A 24,180-nucleotide genomic window follows, 5' to 3' on the forward strand; every position below is an offset into this window, starting at 1 on the left:
CAAGTACTATTGCTTAAAATAATGTTTTCGCGAGTATTGTATTTCCGCATAGAAACCATAGGCAATAGGCAATATTATGTGTCTTATTTTGAAAATACAAACGGAAGTTGTATAACCTTTTGGCTCTCTATGACGAATTTATCCTGCGACATCGAACGAACTATTGCCGTTTGTTTGTTAGCCGACTGGTTGCTTTTTATGTATTTTTTTTGAATGCAGCATTTTACTGGACCATTTTCTCGACTCAGATAGGGTGAGTTTTGTGAAATATTATCTCACATGATTTTAACGGATCCTGAAGTGCAGGCATGATTGCAGGATTTTTCAAATGTCTTGACCCGCGAAGTTCTAATCAGTTACTTGGAGGTACTAAAGCTAGCAAACAATTAGCTATGTAGCTAAGCACTCACTAATATCCAAGTTTTAGCTGCTAAATATGAAGCTGGCGTTGTATTTTACAAACTAATATTATGACTGTACTCATAGTAAAGGGGCGTACTCATCGTGGCCTTTGTGTAGTTTTAAATTAAGTGAGGGTGCTTTCATATTTCATTTCATCCCGAATTTCCCCTATTCAGCATAGCGTTGAATCAGTGTGTGCCTCTGATCTGCGTTGTAGCCCCCAGAATGATTAGCACAGAGAGAGGTTCTGGTGGTGCTGGTGCTGCAGAGGCCAGCAGTAAGGAAAAAAAGGAGACGGAGAAGAAGAAGAGGTCCCGTGTCAAACAGCTGCTTGGTGATGTGAAGAAGCAGGTGGAGTTCTGGTTTGGAGACGTCAACCTTCACAAGGACCGCTTTCTGAAAAAGCTGATTGAAGAGTCAGATGATGGATGTAAGCAGCAATTAATACCTAAAAGTCTATGTTTCAGGATTTGATGCAAGGACAGTGGATTGAACTAATTACACTTTACATACATTCTAGATGTCGACATATCTGTGTTGGCGAGCTTTAATCGAATGAAGAAGCTGACGTCTGATACCAAGCTGATCGCCAGAGCGCTGAAAAATTCATCTGTGGTTGAGGTAGTCTAACTTGTGTTTTACAGTCTTTGCCTAATGTGGCAATTCTTGCTTAAAACTATGCTATAATTATAATATCTGATAACATAAGTGGGTCCTTTTGTGTTTCAGGTAAACCTTGAAGGAAATAAAGTAAGACGCCAGCTCCCACTTGGAGACATCCCAGATGATGTAGACAGCCGCACTGTATATGTGGTAAAAAAAAGTTTTCTGTCATCATATTATTATATATTTTTTTGCTTAAAGGACAATACTGATAAAAAGATAATACAATTCTTTTTTTTCTGAAGGAACTTTTGCCCAAGGATGTGACACACAGCTGGATAGAAAGAGTGTTTACAAAATGCGGCAATGTGGTTTACATTAGCATCCCTAGATACAAGTCTACGGGTGACTCCAAGGGGTTTGCTTTTGTCGAGTTTGAGAAACGGGAAGAAGCACAGAAAGCCATAGAGGTGATGAGTTGCCTGAAATATATTATTCCTACTGTAGCTGTTTTTGGCAGCGTGAAATCTCATTTCTTATGTTTCAAACAGATGCTAAACAACCCTCCTGAAGATGCTCCTAGGAAACCAGGGATTTTCCCCAAGACAATAAGTGGGAAGCATCTTCCTCTGCCCCCAGACAATCCCCCATCAGGTGCAGTTGGTAAAATATATCTCTATATCTATATAGAGATATATTTTATATATTTTTTTAACTTAATACCTCTGAATTAAACTCTGAGGTTTTTGTTGTTAGTACTGAAACTTCAGGTAAAAGCCTGTTTATGTGCTATTGACATTCATGTGTTTCAGGGGAAGAAGAGGAGAAGAAAAAGCGGAAGAAGAAGAAAAAGAAAGAAGGAGCCACAGTGCAGACACCCGTAGAAGAAGTCAAAGAGCAGGCGATGGAGGCGGAGCCATCTGAGCAAAAGAGGAAGCGCTCAGCTACAGAACCAGAGGTCAGCAACACTCAGAGGACCCCCGGCAAATTGTCTGAGAAGAAAAGACGACGGTCACAAACAGCAGAAGGATCAGAAAGCGATGTGCCATCAAAGATAAGAAAAACCAGTGAGTCTGGAGAGAAAGAGAAAGTTGTAACAAAGACTGGTAAGCTATCACAGGGTCCTCTGATGTATAATCCACGAATGATGAAATATTCCAAAATGTCAACAGGATCTGACATTTTTTTTCCTTTTGTGCGTCTCATGAGCTTGTTGTGTAAACTGAGTTTTTCCCCTCACAGATTCAACTGAAAGCGACACGCAGAGGGATGTTGAGAAGGAGAAAGAAAACAGAGATGATGCAACGGTCAAAGCAAAAAGGAAGAGAAAAAAGAAACACAAAGAGAAACTGAAAATCGGGGAAGAGGTCATCCCACTACGGGTTTTATCAAAGTAAGACCCAACATCCCCTTTTATTTGAAAACAGGTGATGTAATGACTCAGGATGGGAAAATAAAACGTCTTTGTCTTGTCCACATCCAGGAAAGAGTGGCTGACACTGAAGGAGGAGTACATGACGTTGCAGAAGCGCAGCATGTCGTCGCTGAAGAAGTGCATGAATAAGATAGATGACAAGGAACAAAAGAGTCTAATGGAGACAGAGGGTGAACGGCAAGATGGTGACAGTGAGTTTCCTGTCAACAAAAGGCAAACACTAAAGCTGGATCCATACTCCATGAGAACAGAGAACTCCCTCCCCCCCTGCCGGAATTTATTGTGGGTGTGATGAATTTCGAGAAGGGCAAGAGCTTCTTCAGGTGCAGAACACACAGATAGAAGGAGGAAGTACAGCGATGATGGACAGTTTAGATGAGCAGCTGGCAAACAGCTCCTGGAAGGAGAAACACGGCGCACAGAGCAGAGCGTCTGTCCAAAAGGTGGCGATAAAAAGGAATCCCAGTATTGATCACGGCGTTACAGCGGCTCGATGCGCACATTAAACACTGGGAGACGGGATGTATTATTGCATCATTCACAGAATTAACTCACACAGACCAGAGGTCTGTTACAGTCAGCTACACTGATCTTCTATCTATTGTCATGCTGTGTGCCCTCTTCCCTGAGCATTATCAGCTCGTTAGGCCAGGTAACCACGACTGTGCTCACAATTTGCAATACAATTGCATTGTCAACCTGCGCTGCGTAGGAGGGCCGTATGAGGAGTTCTGCACACACACGTCTCGTGGAGTATAGTACCTCCGTGCCAAAACGAACTTTTTAGTTTGGTTGCCCAGCAACCAAACTCTTGTTCTTCTTTTCTTTTTTTTTTACTCTTTCTCTGTTCTCTGTTCTCGTGGAGAATGGAACAGCCTTAAAGCTGAAACCACAGGAAGACTGACAGGATACACTGTACATGCCCTGGACTTTTAGCAAAAATAATTTAGAAAAAAAACATTGACATACTTTGCAACTTTGTGTTTTGTTTTTCTTCTTGTTCAGTTGAAAAAAGCAACAAAAGTGAAAAAGTGGCTGCCCAGGGCCCTCAGTTTACCAGTGGGGTCATCATGAAGATCACAGACAACAAGCCGCTACCAGGGAGGACGATCATCAAGGTACACAAGCCAAAAACAGTAGAAGAAGAAAGCTCTAACTGGATTAGAACTAGGTTTATTTAACTTCCATGTTTCTTTTCTTTGTGTGTATAGGATGCACTGTGTAAAATATCCCCCGTGGCCTATGTTGACATTTTGGAAGGTGACGCTGAGGGGCACATCCGTTTTCACAGCCCAGAGGACGCTAAAGCTGTCAGTGACGTGAGAGTGGAGCTGCTCAAGGAGCACAAGTGGAAACTGGAGATTCTCTCAGGTTGGAATCAAACTTTTTTTTCTCATTTATTTTATGTGTGGAATCATCCGGTGCTAATTTTACCTGCAGGCATTACTGCAACTTTATTTATAAGCACTTTTAAAAACAACCAGGTTTACCAAAGTGCTACAATCATCTAAAAATGCAATAGAACAGACTAAAAACAATAAATGACAGAATATATTAAAACTAATTTAAAATATGTTAAAATAAATAATAATAAAAAAAACATTAAAATTAGATAAAATAGAGTAAAATAAAAACAAAATCAGGTCAAATATCTCAAGTGGTGCCAAACGCCAATGTGAACAAGTGCGTCTTAAGAGCAGGACCTGCTATGCCAACCCAGTGCTCCAAGGCATTAGCTTGCAGGTGATTACAAAGCAAAGTGTAACTCTTTTTTTGTTGTTGTTGTCATTCATTTTAAAGGTGACCATGAACAAAGGTACTGGCAGAAGATCTTGGTGGACCGCCAGGTCAAGCTGAACCGTCCAAGGGAAAAGAAGCGGGGTACAGAGAAGGTGAGCTCATTTACAGTTGTATCCATGTTAAAGTGCGCAACAAAATAAACACACATTTTGGGCATTAACTACTATCATTTAGAATATAAAACCTTTTTTTGTTGCATATTTGCTAAACCAGTTCATCCTGAGCACACTGTTATCCTGGACGCAGACTAATTGCTGGAATCGTTTTGTTCACATTAACACGCCCAGTCTCACACACAGTTACACCAGCGCCTCGCTTGTTTGTCTGCCGTCACATCTGAATTCTGTTATCTTGTCACACATCAGCTCATATCCAAAGCTGAAAAAATCATCATCGCCCGGGCCAAGGAGGCTAACAAACACATCCGTTTCCAAGAAGACTGACAGCCACTGAAACAAGCTCCTGACAACCACATGTGGACGTGTAAGAGAGAGAGACTTGACTGGACATTTGAACAGAAGTAAATATGCCAAAATGTCCCCTAAATTACCTTTTTTTTGCACTGGAGCCATCCCAGGAAAATATGGAATGCTGCATATTGGAGACATTTTCATTTTAAATCAACACTTTTAAAAAAGAAAGATGTACAGATGTAAATATTGATATATGTTCTCCCAGTCCAGATGTGAACAAGTCGATGCATAGTTGTTTTTTAATAAAATACCAATATTTCATTAATATTTTTTGAAATACTTTATTAATCCAATCAGGGAAATGGCATTTGTTGACGATGTTTGTGCTTTAAACACTGAGTATCTCTTTAAATCAGCGTCCCACACAGTCAGTTGGATTCATTCAAACTGAGATGTGCTGTCACGTGGTGTTAAAAACACATCATCGCACAAACTCACCATCATTTTTTGTATTGATGTGTGGAAGAACATTTACAAAGGTAGGGGAGGGTCTGAGTTTCTATGTAGCCTATTTTTGGAGGCTTTTTGTGGGTTTCCACGTGCACAATATAGGTTACAGTGGTGCCTTTGTAGTCGGCGAGGCAGTCAGTGGGTGTAATGTCCTGCCCCTGTGGAATTAGGCCGCGCTTGACATGCAGGTTCCCTCTAGGTTTCCAAGGTTCGGGCTTGCATGGTGGAAAAGCTACGAAGTCCCCTGCAGGAAGAACCCGAATAATAGAAAATAGATGTCCTTTAGTGTTGTGTTGTGTTTCTTTCTTGTACTGAGCTACAAGTTGCTTACTTTTATATGTCGATACGTAGTCCATCTCAGGTGCCACCTCTTGTGGCACAAACTGGACCAATTTGCTTCTCCTGTAATCTCTGGGTGGTGAAGATTGGAGCTGTTCTGGTTTCTTTGGTACTCTTTTCTGTGTGGCCATAACTGAAAAACTGAAACACACACAAACATCCTGAATGGGAAATCCTCCACATGTATCTGCACGTACATTTTACAGCTTCACAGTTTCAGACTCCATCCAAAATTTCAATATTAAAAAAAGAAACATACGTAAAGATGTCCTCAGTGGTGTTCCTCAGTGGATGGTATGCACTGAATGATTTAGTAGTTGTCTGAATAGCTCTGTACAAGCCAGGGTGGCGGAATTTTTCCCGGTGCTCTGTGGTGTAGGAGGCTGCTGTCACAGCTGCCTGAGAGCGGCTGCTCTTCCTGAGGAAAGTGGAAAGATTAGCTCATGTATGTCACCCACTACTACTAAAATGTAATCTATGATTTTCCTTCTTATCTCCTGAGACAACTCTTTTCTTTGCTTTCTGTGGTCCATGTTCAGTGTGGTACACACTATCTCACCAAACGGCACAGTGACTACCTGTCACCCTTTAAATAGGCAGACTGACTGTTTACAAGTTTGAAGACATACCTTAGTTTAACATGTCCCTATGGTCAAATTATTTTCAATCTTTTCTCGGGTACCATCATTTTTGTCCAGGTCTTGCTTCAGTAGTTTGTTTTTTAAAATGATTATGTTGAACAACAACTCACAAGCAATGTCTGATTTACCTTGGTTAATTTTCAGTATATTTTTATTTAGTAGCAAGTTTAAACAGAGCAACAGTCAAACTTTACTAACCGAATCATCAATTTGCAAGAAACATGATTTTATCAACGTGATCGGGATCGAGTGCGGCTCTTTTTTTTTTTTTTGTCTGTTCGGGACATTTTTGTCCTCTGAGAGTAATTTTTCTGTATATTTTGGCCATAACTTTGTCAATATGTGAGCAAATTGAATAACTTTTGCTCAACAAGCTTAATTTTACATACATTTTGTTAATATGATTTTAAAATTCAGATCAGTGTGCAAATGGCTCTTTTTCTCTCTAACATACACACACAGTGTGTAGACACACAGTTATGTGCTAAAATACTCCCTATAACTCCAAGCCAGAAACTACACTACATGAGCACAGGCCTGCAGTTAAAGGGTTAATAGGGTCATTAAGTTGTTAAGTGTAAAAATCACAGATGTTACCAACAGGGTAAACCACCAACAATCAAGAATGCATGATTATGTGGTGCCATGGCTGTGCAGTCAAAAAATGTGGTTATAATGGAAGTCTATGGGACAAAAATGGCCACGAACAACACATTGGGGAGAAAAAAAATGAAAATCCAGTGCTGTGCAAAAACTAATAATGCAATAAAGTCAAATTTTTTACTGATGTTTGACATGACCAAGACTGTAATTAAGGTTAAAAAATCCAGTCCACATTCACCTTTACTATTAAAAATGAGCCATTTTGTGTGTTTTTTTTTCCAATTATTTGCACCACCCCTTATAAAATTGGTGATTAAAGGGTTAAAATCCTGGGGTAAAATTATTTTTTTCACTACTGTTGATTAGAACTGAAGTTGATTAAAAGGTCTATGCAAAAAAATTTCAAAAAAATATTTATCTGATTTTTGTTATAAACCGTTAAAGTTAGGGGACGTTTTTGTCCTGAACAACACATAAAGGTAGTGTTTGCGAACGTTGCACAAGGGTTAAAATATTGCCTGCCGACGTGAACACGCGACTTTACCGTCCAATGTGTAGAAAAAAAAATACCGCCACACGCCGCTTCCGATGTGTGTCGGCGTTATGATTGTCCGCCCAGGGCGGCTTTCCCCGTTATTGTCCATTTAGAAAAAGTTGCAGTCAGTTGCAGTCAGTTTTTCAGTCAAGAAAGACCTAAAGTTGCAAAATAAATAGATGAGCTCACCTCACGGGATTAGGTTTAGGATTCATCGCTGCCGGCGAGTTATTTTGTATTTTTCGGGATCTTGCAGCATGAGTTCCCACTGTAGGCCCTAAAATACATGAATCACTGACAGGTGGAAACATGGAATGACCTTCTAAAAATAAACACTAGTGGATTATATGTTGTGATGCGTTGCCATGGTGAGGGCATTTATGATGTTTTGTTTTGACGCTTGTGTCAAAGGAAAGAGCCCCTTTAGAAAAAGGTCACATTAATGTAGATTATGTAATCTTGTTTCCTTTTATTATGAGCCCAGTGTTTAAGGCGCATTTGACTATTTAGCAATGTGATTTACGACATCTGTCAGCAACATGAACGCTGGTGCACGTGCACTAACGGGGATTGTTAGTAGTGACCTCACAGTCAGTAGACAGATATAATCTGAGCACAGATTGTCGTGGTTAGAAATGACTAGATTAAGCGTTTGCTATGTTTGTCCGCTAGATGGCGTCCAACACCTTGAAAAATAACGGCCTTTAAATTGACGTTAAAGAATGAAAACTTCTGTCAGGGGTCATTACAGATGATAAAGACACTGCTGTGTTGATCCAAGAATGTAATTCTGAGCATTAGATTAGATATAAATTAAGGTTAAATTTAAAAACAAGTAAGCACAAAAATAGAAGCGGCACACACAAAATAAGAGGGAAAATGTAAAAACGTCACAGCGGGCAAAAAACTGAATTTCATCCAAAAAAGCAGGACATTTATTTTGGTTGGTTTTAAGTATAATTTTTTACTTTTTTCTGCAGGACAGGATGATAATGCTTCTCATGCCATTAAAAAAAGTCTATTAATTGTAGCTCTTGGTTCAGTTTTGACGCACGATGAGGACTTTTGTGGTGAGCTACAGATGCACATCTAAGCCAGATGGTGGCGCCAAAGCTTAGTAAACACGCTTCGTTATCATGGTGACATTTAGCTAAACCGTTAAAATGAATTGATCTGGATATGAGTTGACACAAAGTGCAGGGATTTCAGTGATAAATGTGCTCTTGGTGATTTAAAAGCATGTCCCTCCTCATGTGTTGTAATCACATGTAATGAATGAAGATGAAGTCAGGTCTGGGTTATATGTCAGTGAGCTTGTTGGCCTGAGCAACACTGATTGACATTTTATCACAATTAAAGGAATACGTCAGTCATTAGTGTAGACGGGCAGTGGGGTCACCGGCACAGACGCCAAACCGGCGCGTGTCTTTCTGTGGACTTCGTGGCTTTTTACTCACGTGAGGGCTATAGATGAGACTGAACTGATTAAAAAGTAAAAACGTATCTTGTTTGGGGACAGCTGTGTTAGTGGAGATCTCCTGAAACCTTTAGGAACGCACCTTTTTGTGTGGTTTTTGTGCGTTTTTACGCAGCAGTGCCAAAACGTTTCCATGACGCGGCTCCAAATTTCAGTCCATTTCAAACAACACATGAGTTATTCATATTAAAGGCCTGTTTGCAGTGCCTTCACAGTGAACTATGTCTTTTGTATAAAATGCAGCTTTTAATCCTACATAAGCCTCTTTGCGCAGCGTTCTGTTGCGCACACTCACAGGAACACACTGTAACTGCACTTCATATATATATATATATATCAGCTGATGGTAATGGAGCAGGTTGATAAATTATGTTAATCAGCCAGGACAGAATGGAGGCGTGTTGTTGTCTTAATGAGGGGAATCATGCCTGCGCCGCGGTGAACGCTGCCTCCACTTGGTGCGCGCTGCCTGCCTCCTGTCTCCCCAGCCTCTCTTTCTACTTTATTGTGCACTACAGCGGCTTCCTCCGCAGCAGACTACTGTGCAAAGCTTCCGTGCAACAAGTTTTTTTGGTTTTTTTTTTTGCAGGAGCTCCAACCTCACACAGGTTGACTCGCTTTGAGTGGCGCTCCACTCATAATCTGTCGCTGTCACCATAAAGTCACTGTACGTGAACGCCGCGTTGCAAGCGCACACACTCAACACACACACAGAGAAGGGAGAAGCAGTGTGCCACAAATTCGTGACTCCGCGCCAGATGCGGTTTGCTCCCAACGGCGCGTGTAGTTGTAGTTAAATGGAAATCGCGGAGGCAAGAGGAGCATCTAAGTGCGTGGAAAAAATGGAGAAAGAAGTGGCGACACAGAAGCGACAGTCCTGCCGCACGACCGCGCTGAACATAATCTCGTCTTTATGTTCAGTGGCGTCCATCGCGTTTTGCGTTCTTCTGAGCATTAACGCGGCTGATATCAAAAACCGAGTTGTGGATTTGGAGAGTGGGAACGGCGAGCGCACCTTTATCCCTGGCCCTGGCTACTCCCTGGATGATTTGAATTCACTGGTTCAACAAAGAGTGGATGAGCTGCTCTCTCAGGTAAGGCGGACGTTTGCACTTGCTCTCTGTGAGTTAATTGTTTTCAGCCGTTTAAACTGCCAGGTGATAGATTATTTATTTACATTTTCAGCGCTCCTATGAGAATTATGTCAAGATCCGGAATGCCAGACAAGCATCATCTGAATGCAACTGCCCTCCAGGTAAAGGAAACTACTTTTCCTCTGTGTCTTGTATGGAAGAGTTGAATGAATCAATGAATGGGAGCTTCCTGCACACTTGATTTCACTTAAACTGATGACATATGACCAGTGTTGATAGATTTTGCCGTGAATGATGCAGACAGCTGACCGGGACATCACACTTAACAGAAAGAAAGGTATTTAACAGCAGCCTATACATAGAGGTGCTGAGAGCCTGTTTGACTTGTGATGTTGCCTGAAAAAAAACAAACAAACTTGAAATTCACATTTCTCGCCAGTAGATGGAAACATTTAATCCTTCAGAGCGGGTCATCACTTTTGGGTGAGGTGGTGCAGCAGTGAGGGGGGGAGAAGGATGTTACAGGGAATGCAACTAAAGGATCACATCTACCCCAGAGTTACATCGATCAGGATGTGATTGACAGATGCAGTCAGAAAGTGCAGTTATGAGGGTTGTATATGGAGATGAGACAGAATATTTATTAGATTATGAGAGATTTTTTTCCTGGTGTAGATAAAAAAAAAAAGCTTAAACTCACTATTTAATGAAAGGCATGTATATTTAAATGATTTATGGATTTCTCTTTAATAAGTCTGCAGAATTCACTTTTTTTCCTCTGATCATCTAAAATATCTGCATAGAAAACAAGTTTTTTTTCTCAGTTCATAAACATGTCAGCGTAGTTTCAAGGCAGCAACAAGATCTGAATGACTTAAGGATGTGTGTGCTGATATAGTACTATGAACTCCTCTAATAATATGTTCACATCGGCCAGTGTTGCTTCGATTAAGTGGAACAAAATGCGGTGGATTTGTACATTTAGAGAATCTGAGGCTGTTGTTTAGTGTAAATTTCAATCAGGCACAAAAGAACCCAAACTGCTGTAAAATCCTGATGGCACACCCGTGCACCTTTTAGATGCTCATTCCTGTGTAACTGCTGAGCCGACAGGAAGAACGGGCTCCACAGGATGCTGACGTGTTTTTAAATTTTGATGAAGACGGATCAGTCTGCATCACAGCCTCGGTCAGCTCCAGCTGGGAATGTCGCACAGTAAAGTGTGAACATACTGTACATGACCTTTCTGGAGAAGTGGGCGCATAACATTGGATATTTTTGGTGGACGATGCAAGCATCTGAGCAAGTGGACTTAAGTGTCCCCTATCCGGGATGGTTGACCTCTTGGTGCACAGTAAAACCGAATTCCACTTAAGTCCAGTGCAATCCAATGTAGGTAAAAGGAGAAACAAATGAATGTGTTAATCCTGAATGAATGATCTGAAGTCTTTAGTTTGTAGTTTAACAACTGCAAATGACTCATCTGCTGAGTGGGCATGCCTGAATTAATGAGCCAGAAGTACTGGAAGTATTAACCATAATGAGACTCACAATCATGCCGCTCTCTGTTCTAAATCCCTATCATATGTCTGCTATTTATTTTCTCCCACCGCATTTCTGTAAAGGGCAGAAATAAAACAATGAAAACATTTCACATGAAATGAAGCGCGACGATGCTAAAACCGAGGCGGCACAGAGCTTGATCATGCAGAAGCTGGCACCGAGTCCGGCTCTCTGAACTATGATTTCATACACTGTATATCATCAGTGTACTTTGAAGGATCTGCAGCGTGTTTTAACACTCTAATGTTGTAATGTTCATGCAAGTTGCAGCATACTGTTTGTATGGAGTGGGCGTTTTCCACTCAAATAACTTTATACTGTATGAAGGCTGAATGGGTTCACTTAATATCTATCTAGTAGACAGCCTGTGGCTCAGATGTGGCTTTCTTTCTTTGAGGGAGGACTGTAATGTGCTTTTCACAGTCTTCACTTTATTGCTGTCACAGAAGATGGAGTGGTTACATACACAGAGCAATGGTCCATAGCTTGGGGATGTTTTATAGGTTGCTTCTGAATCGGAGCAAGTTTTTTTTTTTTTCTCACAAAAAGTCTGAACTTGAAGTGAAGTGTTTGCTGGTGGTATTTCTCATACCTTCAGTCATTTAGCATGATTAGCTTAGTACTCTGGCACTGATAGTGTTTGCACAAAGTATGGTGAACTTTCCAGATTATTTATTTATTGCCAAATTGAATGAAGTGCTAGCAATACGCTTGTGACGCTATGTAATGTTTAAATTTTGAGAAGAAGAAGGATGGATGATGCAGCCCTCCCTCAGCCCATTGTACAAAATGTTGGTGCCTCCATATTGATAAAGGACGCCATCTTAAAAACAAAGAGTCTGCAACAGTAAAAGTCGAAATGTATACCCATGCTTTGCTGCATCAAGCACGCGCCGCCTTCAACTTTTTGCTCTGTTGGCAAACTGACCTAGCTCTCCCTTAATGGAACCTTTACATCGTTTGCCTGTCAATACAATGAATAGACCGTTAGATGGCAGTCAAAAAAGACATTAAAACCATTTTGGGATTATTTTCAAGAGTTTAAATTGAGGCAACTGGACTCAAGGATTTTTGAAGACGTTTCGCCACTCCCCCAAGTGTAAAGGGCAGAACTCAAGAAGCCACTTGGGGGAGTGGCGAAACGTCTTCAAAAAATAATCCTTGAGTCCAGTTGCCTCGATTTAAACTCTTGGAAGTGACTATGACCTGGATGAATGAGAGCATCCACAGATACATTTTGGGATTAGCTTGGAGTTTGGGCTATGTTAGCATAAACCATAATCTCAGCTCAAACATTCAGTGATCCGTTTGCATGCTTTAGATTTTTTAGGATTGGGCTCCCACTCCCCATTTTATGTTGGGCTCTTGTCAAACTTTGTATACATTTGGGCTAAAAGCAAACCAACATGGTGTGAAGTCACGCCCACTCTATGAAGTGAGTCTCCTTCTAATAATGGTTTCAGCATTGGCGGGCTGTTTTTCCTTTTCATTTTGTGTGTGTACCTTCTCCTCCCCTGGGATCTGCATTCCAAGCAGGGCCTGTTGTTTAATAGGACTATAATAAAATGTGCAGTCAGCAAGCACCGGTGCTTTGCGCTTTCCTTGTTTACTCACCCATACGCCCCAAATCCCCCCCCCCCCTCCTCCCATGCATCCCGTTACTCCACTCTGCAACATTTCTAGACGTTAACGCTTCAAAAAGCCCGGCAGCTCAACAGCAGCCAAAGTACTCTTGAGAAAAACGGCGACACACGACTCGTAATGTGTGGGACTTTTTGTTTTTGCCCGACTAAACACCCAGCACTGGTTGTCAAGTGCAAAAAAGGGGGCAGCTGGGGGTCATATCCGCTGGATGTTATGTCTTCAAATCTCGAAATCATAAGCAGATGCAGCAGTTTTTTCGGCTCGCTTGTCGAGCCTTGATTTGACTTCACCAAAAGTAAAACTATGCAGCCTAATCACTCCGTTTCAACTCCTTGTGGCCAAGCTGGGTTACACTCTCCCTTTCCGCCTCACAAAGTGTGTAATCCCAGTGGCCTGATACAGTTACAGTTGTGCCAATCCCTTCAGATACCCTCACCTCAACTGGGTAATTAATCACTGACAGCATTTGAATTAAGCCCTCTGTGTGGTTTGGTGCTGGGAGGTGCACTAATAGCCATGTAATTACTGAGTGCTAGGTAAAGCTAAGCAGACTTCCAGGTAGCCACTGTGGCCAGCTGCTTCTGGTTAGTGGAGTCAGGTTTGGACGTCTCTGTGACCAATAGAGGCCGGAGACGGTGATGGAGCCTGGGAAGCTTCGCCCAGAGGCGACGGGCAATTATGACTTGGATTGCCGCTCAATTGCTTATAAGAGTATCGTCATATAAATCAGGAGCGTAATCCACATAACATCCTGAAGGGGGTCGTTTTACGCATGAAAAGCCTGACTCAAGATTTTACATCACTTCCAATAAATGAACATGACGTGATTTATCATGATGAATCACCAGAAGTGGTACGTTTGCCCTAATTTTCAATTCTCATACAAGGTTGATTATAAAGGGCAAGGATGCTGGAAATAGCACAGATGGTGTCTTTATACCTTTGACACAGCACTTTTTATAGGAGATAGTGAAGCATGCCAGCTGAAAGGACTTAAAATGACTGCAGGCTATCAAAAGGGTGGCACACTTATTTCTCTTTTTACTATACTGTAACCTGAGGGGACACTCTGAATGGAGAGCAGATGACATGATTTTTTTTTTATAGGAGCCATGTCACAACAGCACTCTGCTGGAGATGGAAGCTCCTCAGGCTCAGGGAGAACACGGCCAAAAAGAACAGAGGAGAATCGAAAAGCTCGCGCCTTTAATGGCCGGGGCTCATGTGTCCTCGAACATTTCCTGGCGGTGATCCTCAGTCGTCATTTTGTGTGGAAGAAAAGCAGGAAGTTTGGAGATCCTGTGTTGGCTGCTGGTACCGTTACTGCTGGGAGTTAAATGAAGGGGTTTCCATCGCCACAACTTAATAGCGCACACACACACACCCCGCTGCTGAATCAAAGGATTGTCTCCCAGTTTAGTTGATGAGCATTCGTTCCAAAAATGGGCTCTGTTTGTGAGAAAATGTGCATCCTAGATGACAGTGAACATCAGTGCGCTCTGACGAAGATATATATTGATGTTCAAAACGCTTATCAGGATTTCGTCAAACTATGTTGCTTGCATGACTTCACACAACTTCCAAAGAAGTGAGAAATCTGGGATCTCTGCTGAAGATTGCAGCAGGCCTGATACGACGTAACCCCTCCTCCCTTTGCCCTGTAACCTCCAGTGTAAAGCCACTGCTGTTGGTCCCCCTTGATGCTCCTTCTCCCATGGTCCGGCAGAGCAGGGCACCTCACAAAACCTCACAAAAGAAGACTCACAAGCCTCACAACGCCGCCGCCCTCTGACACAGGATTGAAAGTTCCAGCCGTCCTCCCTCTGAAGGCTACTGAAGTCTCCTTTGTGATGGCTTAACTTCACCTCCTTTCACAAGCCCACATACTCATCCCTGACCCTCAGGCATTCAGAGAGACTTAAATGGACAAGGGGGACCTTTTCCAGCATGACACCCCCATGAAACAGCTCATCTACTGTTCAGTATGATGATTTTTCTATGACACTGCAGTGCAGGCTCTTTCATTTAAGGTCTCCTGAAGAAACATTTGACATATTTAGTTTTTAGTGAATCATAACTGGACTGATGCTTGCAAAATGCAAACTAAAAACTATACACACTCTCTGATTTATAATGCAGTTCAGCCCCCCTCTGTCTCCATAATTTCTTCGTTTTCAATCTCGGTGACTTTCCAGTGTCTGTCATCAATTTCAAATCAGTAAAGCAGGGCGATGCCAGCGTTCACCCGTGTCACGGAAATTCTGGGCTCCAGACAAGCGAAGAAAACGAGGAACCCCCGAGGCACCCCCCCCCCCCCCCCCACCCGCATCCCTCCTCCACCGCCTGCGGCTTCGTGCCCCAGGCCTCTCAGCCCTTCCAGGCATGGAGTGGATGGAGGGTGAGGGGCACAGATGCTGCGGCTCTGTATTCCATCAGCTTAATAAGAACAGGCACTACAAATAAAACAGGCTGGTGTGCAACGAAAAAGAAAAAAGTGTATATATATATATATATATATATATATAAAAGCACTGGGACGTGCCATGGCAGGAAGCTATAATTTTGCCAGCGTGCGCCTGACATGCAAACTGTCCTTATGGCTCTGCCATTATTTGCGGGCATCTCTGAAAACAATGATGCTGCTTTTGTTTGTGTACATGCATCACTGAGTGTGCAGGCAGCATTAGTCTAAGGTTGTCAACATTGTTGTAAATCCACCTCAACACAATGTGATTTTACATTTTACTTCTAACGTAAGCAACTCTATGAGTGTTCCTGCTGGAAGGTGGAGCATGAAACTCAGCATTTAAATTGACTTTGACTCTGTCCTCAGCCAACTGGATATATCTCAGACCCCACAATACTGAACTGATAAAAAAAACTCCTTAAATTACTAATAATCAATTGATTGATTCCAAACCAAATGTTTATATATATATATATATATATATATATATATATATATATATAACATGGATTCTGTCCCATGTTGGACGATTACATTTTACATACCTACTACCTAACATTATATTAGAAAAATGTCATGATTTAGCATTAAAACAGATCTGCATCAATGCCCTACAGAGATAACAGATTTTTTTTTATTCAAGACCAGTTCAAACCTACTTAAAATAACATTCAGGTCTCCACCCTCCTAAAAATTACAGAGTCTGCGTGTACGCAGATCATTTTTTACTCTTTTCAAAAGTCCTGCTTGCACGTGCAGTCAGATTTGAGGTGATCACATGCAGAGAAACTTTCCACTTACAGTTTATTTTCAGTTAAAAAAAACTTTTACACATTAGTCTGTGCAGTGAACCGCTTACATTAAGAGAAAGTGCATCGACGAAAACAGTTTTGGAGAGTGGGAGAGAGGAGGCGTATTTTTTTTTTTTTATTTCCCAGCGAGATATATCAGTCCACACAAAAGCAGCGCCGTCAGTACATTTATTCACAGTAGTTGCAAACATTTATTCCAGCTAACATTTCAATGTTGAAACCATTTAGTCCCAGCAAAAACAAGCAGGCAGTCCCTCCAGCTATCCAAAGACAGCAGGGATTCAGACCATTTCTCAAAGTGGAAAAAGTGATGGAGGCGAGCAGGGTTTGCCCAGCGGCTGGCCAGATGATGTATGCTCCCAGACTCCCCTGGGGCGCAACCAAGAGGTCAGATTAAAAGCGGTCCAAATGGTTTGGTCAGACTGTTGCTGTTTCCTGTCCACTGGGCTACACACAGCAGAACTGCCAGAATGTTTGTCAGAGAAAGAGGACCCTCTTGTGTTGCGTTCATTTATGATGTCCAGCTTGAGATCTTGTTGGCGTGTCCTTCTCCTCCTCCTCCTCCTCCTCCTCCTCACCACCTCTCACCAGGGGACTTGCACTTTGCCAGGCGTCTCTTCCTCCTCTAAGCTGTGCTAAATGTGACATGAAATATGAGTCATGCTGTCGATCTGAGAGGGTAATAAACACACGGAGCAAACATTCGAGCTTGTGTGCACTCACAAACACGCACACACCCGCATGGACACAAAATATGCACGCTCGCGAGCGATCCCGCTCACGACATGCAGAAACACGCAGCCGTTCGTGACACCCTGCAGTCCCTCACTGTCGACTTGCAACTTGGTCTATTACCAGTGACAAAGTTTTTCAGTTTCTGCGGTTTGGTTAATTTTACTTTCTAAATTAAGCGAAGGAGAAAGCATGCAATAAACTGATTGAAGCCATTCATTCTCAATTTTCTCAGCAAGCTGTGATGTTAAAAATGGTGTGGAATGTGGTTTTCTAATTAAGACTCACACAGTACTATTGCAGTACTATTTATGAATACCCTTTCCCCTTTAGCGTGCAATTAATCAGGAGCATGCAATTAATTAATTCGACCCAAACAATACAGCAACCCGAGTGGCAGCTTGCCAACTTCAGTATACCTGGGAGTGTACACGCACCTACTGCATCACTGTCAGTAAAAGATGAATTGATATGCAGCTAGTTGCCTCATGGTCTGGTTGTAGCTCAGACAGTCGTGCTAGGAGGGGGCCCCTCCCTCTTTGTATCTGATGAAGAAGAGGGTAGAAACAGCTGTGTAAGCCACAGTTAAGGCCTGGAAAACCCAGTGGTGAGACAGACAACCCTATGCACTTTTAATTTAATTGGCCGGTTATATGATATGGTCCAAGCAGGCTAGACGGATGGTTAAATTGTAATTTTTGACAGCTTGATAAACTGCGTTGATGCTGTGTGTGTGTGTGTATGTGTGCCGGCCTGAAAATAGATTTGTCGGATTTCTAGTCCTCAGACGGAGGGCCCGGGTCACAGTGGCATAAATATAAGAACTATACTAGTCTGCACGCTTTATTCTTTAGGCCTACGTCTTTAAAAACAGTTATAAGAAATGAAACTGCAAGTAGAAGGTACAACTTCATGAGATGAGTGATGTAAAGACACAGCTTTAAAGGGTAAAAAAAAGGAAGCCAATTCCAAAAACTGCAGTTTCTTAAATGGCCACTTGAGGGTGGATCCAATGGTGAGTCAATCTCCATTGAGCTTTATGTGGATATACCAAAGTTCACAAGAGAAATGAAACATTCCCAGCCTGATTCTGATCCCTGAAGCTAATTTTAGGTGCTACCAAGATGACATCCTGTTCCAGCACACTCGTGTCCAAAGCCCCTTTCAGGAAACGTAAGCATCAAGTAGCATCTTGTCACCTTCCTAAAATGACTTAAGTCATTTTTTGACAAAATTCATTTTTTTTTGCCTAAATCATCTCCTCATAATGCTGTCCACCTCTGGTAAAATCCTCTACATCCTCAGTTAAACAAAACATGTGATTTTCCCCCTGTAGTATAATGGAAATAAATAAATATTATATAGTATTTTGATTTTTTGACTTATTTTAAGAAGGTCGTCGATCAGGTAGCTCACTTCAGATGCGATTCCTCCTTGCAGCAGGCACTTTAGCTGACAAGATAAATGGTCGTATAGGAAATGAGAAGTGTCCAAAACTATACTGTAAATTTCACATTCTTATCACAACAAACGCTGCAAGCTTGGTGTTTTTTGACATGTAGCAAGCCAAGAAAGCTCAGCTTTATTGAAAGGTCAGCTGAACTGGTTCAGTCATAATGCTGACCTTTACAGTCATAGACACACATATTAAAGTGTGCATGCATAAAAATTTTTAGCTTTAAAGGTAGGAGTGGTATTTTCTCACACATCGCAGAAGATTACCTCAGCTGAAAATGTCATTCGTCTGGATTCACGCTGTTCACTCTGAGGCTGATGTGCTGTTTGAGTGCATTCATGCAGTAGTGTTTGTTAGGTTTTAATGAATCAGCAGCCCTACTGAGTGGAAATGTTATGAGATTGTAAATCAGAATACTTCATGCATATTTTATACATTCCCCTTGTAAACATAAAAGTATAATGTTCACTTGTGCCGAGTGTACCCACTTCTAATTGATGCAAAGTCACAAAAAGTTGCCTTTTAAGTTTTCTTCATCATGGTGCTGGGATGAACGTATTCATTTCTATTCATTAACTTCTTGAAGAAATGACCCAAATTCACAGTGTGACACAGAATAAGACCCCCACTGTCCCCACATACACTGCAGTGCTTGGTTTGAGAAGTTTGTTAGTGCATCTTGTAAAATTGTTCAGAATATGGTCATTGGTGCCAGTTACTGCTGGTATAATGTTAAATGCAATCAGTTGGCCTACATCTAGTAACCTTTTTGACTCCACTCCAATCAGCATCCTGCTGTGCTTAGCTCTTACGATCCAGGTTAATGAACCGCTTCCCAAGAGTTCTGCAGCTATCTTTTGTGTCTCATGAGACTCTCATACAGCCACGACAAGCTTAACTTCTCAACAAGATTGAGTCTGAATGTTGGCTTGATTTCACTGCACGCACTCGGGCACCTGCTGTGGCAAATTAGGCAAAATAAATAAATGCAAAATGCTTGATATCCTGCTGGGAAATGTTGGTAACATACATGCTTATATTGTCTAAGTACAGTACGCACATTCAATCATTCAAGCATTACATGCTAAACAGTGACAATTTATGATTGACAGATGACAGATCCATACATAAATAAGCAGCCCAAACTATTTTTGGCTGATTGAACAACACACACTCTTAGTGGGCTGTCTTGAGTGTGTTGCATCTCCAAAATAGTTGAGCAAAAATTTGAGATGAGAAATTAGTTTCAAGCATTTCTTGATAATCTGCATTACTTTTAGATCCTGAACCGCATGAAGCAGTTCAGCCCTTAACTTTATGCAAATGAGGACCAGCCTGCTTTACAGCACCGCACTCCCAGAATGCATTGTGAGGTGTTTCAGAAAACGTGCAAACACAACATGGCATCAGAGAGGGAAAGTCGCACATGATTGGCAGTTGTTCTGAGGCTATGCAACTTCATGAGCAGCAAAGCAGAGTCGGCTAATTCACATGTGAAGTTAGGATTAATAGTAGGGAGTGCCTGTGTGTGCGTATGAGGGCTTAAGTAAATGATTTGCTTAATTAGTGCCATTCCAGCTTCTTCATGTTTTTTTTTACTGCGCTGTAAATATTTATCGTCTCATACTGCTTTTACTGCTTTCCCACAGAGTTTGAAGCTACACTAACAAAATCAATAGGATATACAAAAATACTTTGTAAGTAAAAGTGTGTGTTTGTGTGTGTGTGGGTTATTGCTATTGTGACTTTGAGGGTGTCAGCTTGACGGATTTGAGGTGCTTCAGTTAGAGATAATCTCTTTCTCAGTGCTAAACAGTAAAAGATGAGTAGCGACCCATCACTGCGCCCTTGACCTTCAAAACAAATTACCTTTCCGCCATTCTCCCCTCCGCCTGTACTGCCACTGCTGAACATCACAAGACGAGAAGAAACAATACTTAATTTCAGCAGATTATATGTGACATGACAGGACAGGAGTTTGACCTCACAAAGATGGCAACCAGATTACTTTCTGCCCAAATGGATGTGTAATACCAGGACATTCATAAACACACTGACACCCAAATTGACTATTGTATTTCAGCTTCAGCATGCGTTTGCTGTCAGCCTTTTTCCTTTCATGTAATAAATGAGAAGGAAAGTCCTGCACATGTGTGGGTTTGCAGTCAGCTCCCCAGCGTAACGCAGACTCAAATCATGTTATTCTTAAAGCCAGTTATTCACGCGCTATTGGCTATCCTGCCTGTGAACTCAGAGTCTGAGGTGGAGGTCAGTTGGCAGGAGCTGGCAAAGCATCTGCATTACTGCAAATGTCATGGCTCAGTAAGATGAGGGTGTAGGTTTCGTCTGAGTGAGAACAGGGGAAAACACGACATAACTCAAGGTTTTTAACCAAAGAGTCCCACAGGAGGCCAGGCGCTCTTGCTTGTGAATGTCACAACCATAAATCTCCATTTTGCCAGCCTAAGATCCAGTTGCAGTTGGACACAGTGATACTGAGCTCAACGACATTAATTTTACATTCAATATTGGGTGGTGGATATTAAAGTGTGTATTACAATGTCTTCAGTAATAGAGCGAATGCACTAAGATGGCTGAAACCCGTCACCACCCTTAATGCTCTCCATTTCCCTGAAGTGTTGGGTTTGCTGCCTCTTTGCTTGTGTTTGTACTAAAGGTGGCAAATCAGTGAAGCGGATATGAAGCTACCTCTGAGAGGTGCTGCCTGAGGCAGGGTGAAGTGCTGACAGAGGTCAGGGAGTTTTAGGTTGCAAAGCTGCCCTGCTGCTGCGGGCACAGTGCGGGCAGAACGTGTGCATTCGGTTGTTGAATGCATTATTTGTGGTTGCGTGCTGGCTTGTTTTAACAGCACGGGGTAAGACGGCGACATCAGGGACTTGCAAGGAGAAGGGAAGAAAAAAAAAATGGAAGACATCTTTCTAGTATTCTGACACACTGCTCCAGGTAGACTGCTCCCCGCGGGCCCGTTCTCAGATTAACGTGCGCACTACAAAGTCAACAAGAGAGGCGGTGAAGAAACGACTTCCCTCGTTCACACCACAGCTGCTAATACCTCGCCAGATCTGGTGTCAGACAAGTGACTTTGACATGTATAATTCAGACCAAATTCTCTTAAAAGAAATAGAGGGTATAATTTAGAAATTTGCGGCCGTTATATCCCCGTATCTCTAATCTTCGTGCTAAGCTAAGTTAGCAAATGCTACCAGGTGATTCCTTATCTTCCTCTCTGTGCATATTTTATGTTAGCTTGGTCAGCCGCCTGAACACAGTCAAAGTGCTGCATTTTGTGCAAGTGTGGGAAAACTCATGTTTTATATCCACATGGGTGTAAAATGAAAGGCCAATAACTCAGAAAATGAGGCAATACAGCTTGTAAAAACAGGTTACGCAAAAGTCACCAAACATCATCGAGGCTGCCGCTCGCCACCTCTTGATGTCAAAATTGGGTCACTTTGAAGGGGCCTTCCCAACCCACCCGTGTTTAATTGCCATGTGCCAAAGAATTTCCCATGTGCACACAAACCAGTCAAGTCTGGTGCGGCCTAATAATTGTTCACTCAAATCGCCTCTTTGTGCTGCTGTCTGCACTCGGGTCGCCAGCATATTTTCCTCCTTCCTGCACTTGTCAAATGAGAGCTCCCAGAGCTCTCGCGACAGTGGCACAGAGCGAGCCGGAGCTGAGTATTCAGACTCATTTTTACCTCTGTCAAGACATAATAGACATGTTTTCGATTTGATCCAGGAGCAAAGCTGCCTCCTACATCTGTCCCTCCTCCTCTGGTCTGTCCTCTTCCAGAAGCCTCTCTGATTTCTATGCTGGGAGCACGGGGAGACAAACTTTTTTGTGTCCTATTTTGGACACAAAAAAGTGTCCAAAATAGGCGGCAATGGCAAACACAGAAACAGCAGGCCGTCTGGGGTTGAGAAGCCCACTTTGTTTTAGCAGCCTGTGTGTGTGCTGCTGATATGAATCCCCCATGAGAAGGCTCAGGTCACTGAATCCCTCCTCGAACAGGCCTCAGAAATAATAATGATAATAAAAAAAAAGATTTATTTGGGGGTTTTTCGCCTCAAAGTTTGAAGGGATGAAAACAGGAAACAAACATGGTTTTTAGCAGAAGAGTTTTTCTGTGAAGCCTCAGAATGATAAATTATATAACTGTCTTCGGAGGCCACATTAAATGGCTCATGAAAATAGCAGGCCCTCTGAGAGCTGACTGCCTTCTCTGTATAGCATGCTTTGATGATGGTAAATGGTACACTGTTCTATCTGCTCTGACAAAATGTCACAGTCCGGTAAAGGTTTCATCCTGAGTCATTTTCCCTGCGTTCGTGTGTTTTCTCTCTACTGAGCACAGCGGTGCACTGCTGTGACTGCAGCTGATGACATGGTATTGTCACGGATAGCCTTCTTTTTTTATATACCTGTGCTCACTACATTCATTAGAGAGCTATGAAACTCTAAACGTGCCGAAGAGGTGAAGCAGTTTAACTTTTTGCCCATTATTGATGTCTACACATATCGAATATGTCAGTTAGCTCTTGTAGCTTGTTTGGTAGGTGTGTGTGTGTGAGTTGAAATTCAAGCTTATGTTAGACAGACCTTTGGCACGGCTCCGAGTTCTCGCCAAGGAAAGCAGCCCCCTGTCAGACTCCCAAAAATCCTGGGCTGGAGATGAAACAGAGAAGAGTGTGTGTGTGTGTATGGGTATATAAATGTATGAGCCCTGTGCATCCCAGGCTTTCCTAGAGCCCCATACTGGTTTTTCCAACTGGTGCTGGTGTAAATAACGTCGTCAACCACAGCAGGTGTGGGGAGCAAGTCCCAGGAGCAGGGGAGGTCTGAGCTCCTTCAAGCCCAGGCCGCAGTGAAACCGTCCTGGAGGAGTCAATATTTGCACTTGGTATCAAAGCCGGGCCTGTTCTGGTATCAAAGCAGGCTTGTCCACGAGTCCAGGAGATGCAACATTTCCATTAAACGCTCATCATTGTTGAGAAAATAAGCACAAATTCTGTACAAAGAAGATGAGTTATCTCTACTGAACACTACCGTTTAGCCAATTGACTGTACATCAATATTATGTCATTTAAAGCTGCAACAACCAACATTCAACCATGAAAAATAGGTCAATAAAAATAGCATAGTTTAGTGTTTTACTACTACTGATTAAATTGTACATTTATACTTTAAGCAAATAAGTAGATGTGGTTAATGTTAAGCTTTCAGAATAGTCTAGTCCACTGCTGCCTTTTTTTTTAAAAACAAGAGTATTTATTAAAACAAGAAAAAAACAACGTTCTTCTTTTCAGATTCAGTTTTGGAACACAGAGTCCACATTTTAATTTGAAGGTATTCACAGGAGACCAGACTGCGGCAGTGTTTGGGTCCATCCCGCCCTGTCTCTTGAAAAGTGTGTGGAAAAACACTTACATGGTTTTGCTTTGATTTGCAGTGTGTACAGAGGGGTTTCCATCACAGACTCTCTCATGTGGTGAGCTGCTCCGGCTCCTGTCTGCTCATTGAAACCATCCTCTCACGGGGCTTCAAGTCTTGACTTTATCAGGTTTTTTTTTATTCAAGGTTACACACCTTCTGCTGGGAAGAGGGGGTAAATGTACAAAAATAGGCAGAG

The 24,180-nt window shown here is 42.1% G+C and overlaps 2 protein-coding genes across 12 annotated transcripts in view; both read left to right on the plus strand.

Moving 5' to 3' along the window:
• The first annotated feature begins 111 nt into the window (after positions 1–111).
• larp7 (La ribonucleoprotein 7, transcriptional regulator) lies at positions 112–4,974 on the plus strand. The gene is made up of 13 exons (XM_028429108.1): positions 112–253; positions 620–832; positions 923–1,023; positions 1,132–1,215; positions 1,311–1,475; positions 1,557–1,659; positions 1,818–2,111; positions 2,248–2,398; positions 2,489–2,631; positions 3,446–3,558; positions 3,652–3,811; positions 4,241–4,332; positions 4,606–4,974. Exons 2-13 carry the CDS (start codon positions 628–630, stop codon positions 4,681–4,683), a joined length of 1,689 nt encoding a protein of 562 aa, XP_028284909.1. The 5' UTR covers positions 112–253; positions 620–627; the 3' UTR covers positions 4,684–4,974.
• A 4,497-nt stretch (positions 4,975–9,471) lies between these two features.
• col25a1 (collagen type XXV alpha 1 chain) overlaps positions 9,472–24,180 on the plus strand; it is a 124,178-nt gene continuing 109,469 nt past the window's right edge. For all 11 annotated transcript variants that reach the window (XR_003672155.1, XR_003672154.1, XR_003672158.1 and 8 more), the window contains exons 1-2: positions 9,472–9,852; positions 9,944–10,013. Coding sequence is in view for 6 of the 11 variants with exons in the window: in XM_028429535.1 (XP_028285336.1) it covers positions 9,556–9,852; positions 9,944–10,013 (367 nt within the window). In the remaining 5 variants the exon portion in view is untranslated. The remainder of the gene's footprint in view (positions 9,853–9,943; positions 10,014–24,180) is intronic.

Source organism: Parambassis ranga, chromosome 18 (genome assembly GCF_900634625.1).
Source record: "Parambassis ranga chromosome 18, fParRan2.1, whole genome shotgun sequence".
Lineage (NCBI taxonomy): Eukaryota > Metazoa > Chordata > Actinopteri > Ambassidae > Parambassis > Parambassis ranga.

Excerpts from the sequence above, each read along its gene's own strand:
- larp7 (XM_028429108.1), top strand. The coding sequence starts at position 628 with ATGATTAGCACAGAGAGAGGTTCTGGTGGTGCTGGTGCTGCAGAGGCC. Across the intron at positions 833-922 it reads TGAAGAGTCAGATGATGGAT|ATGTCGACATATCTGTGTTG; the intron begins GTAAGCAGCAAT and ends CATACATTCTAG. Across the intron at positions 1,216-1,310 it reads ACAGCCGCACTGTATATGTG|GAACTTTTGCCCAAGGATGT; the intron begins GTAAAAAAAAGT and ends TTTTTTCTGAAG.